At 42.5% G+C, this 965-nt stretch overlaps 1 protein-coding gene across 1 annotated transcript; it reads left to right on the top strand.

The window, feature by feature from the left end:
- Positions 1-264: 264 nt before the first annotated feature.
- SARC_16888 (hypothetical protein) lies at positions 265-952 on the top strand (the record flags this gene model as incomplete). Its single annotated transcript, XM_014289008.1, has 2 exons — positions 265-319; positions 770-952. Coding segments are annotated over 2 exons (238 nt in total), but the record flags the coding sequence as incomplete, so codon positions are not given.
- Positions 953-965: the final 13 nt, after the last annotated feature.

The raw sequence follows: 965 nt of genomic DNA, 5'->3' as shown, positions 1-965 counted from the left end.
ATCACTAATCCGCCACGCTATTCACAACACTATTACTCGACTAATACACAGGATCATGCGTAGATCAAGTATATATTAATGTGTCTGTCTCACGCTTACGCAACAAACCTACGCCAAACTAATACACCACACTAATCCGCCACATTATTCACAACACTAATTCCCAACGAATTCATAGGATCATTACTAATTCTTAACTAAATAATACCTAGAATAGGAGGTTATGCGAGAGACGGTTGGGTGGTGTTTGATGAGGTGCACTACATGAGAGACAGAGAACGTGGAGTGGTCTGGGAGGAGACGCTGATTTTACTACCAGGTATGGTATCCGTTAAAACGTGCGTATTAGGTAGTACGTACATATCCGTTAATACGTACGTATATGCAGGTTATAGTATCATTCGTGGCTTGTGCATTCATACAGTGATGCTGGACGCTGAACTATACTACCAGGCATGGTATCCTTTAATACGTACGTATCCGTTGATTCGTACGTATCTGCGGGATATAGTATCTTTCAAGACCTTTGTATATATATATAGTGATGCTGGACACTGAATTTACTTAGGTGTGGTATCCGTTAATACGTACCACAGCGTCTGTATGCGAATGTCAGCTTGTGACCCTCATACAAACACATATCATCTGTTTTCTTAACATTTTCAACGTATTACAACAAACCATCAAAACTTTACGACACCTTGAGTGAGTACTGATATGGCCTTGTCCCCTCATACTCTCCGCTTAAACCCAAAACCCCAACCCACAGATAACATCCATCATGTTTTCTTATCCGCTACGATCCCCAATGCAATTGAGTTTGCCAGATGGATCTGCCAACTGCACAAACAACCGTGCCATGTGGTATACACTGACTACCGTCCCACGCCACTGCAACACTACATATTCTCCGCAGGGGGAGATGGGCTATACCTGGTTGTGGATGAGAATGGTATGGCGATATA

This window comes from Sphaeroforma arctica (assembly GCF_001186125.1).
Source record: "Sphaeroforma arctica JP610 unplaced genomic scaffold supercont1.9147, whole genome shotgun sequence".
Taxonomy (NCBI): domain Eukaryota; class Ichthyosporea; order Ichthyophonida; genus Sphaeroforma; species Sphaeroforma arctica.
This window is presented reverse-complemented; position numbering and strand designations above follow the sequence as displayed.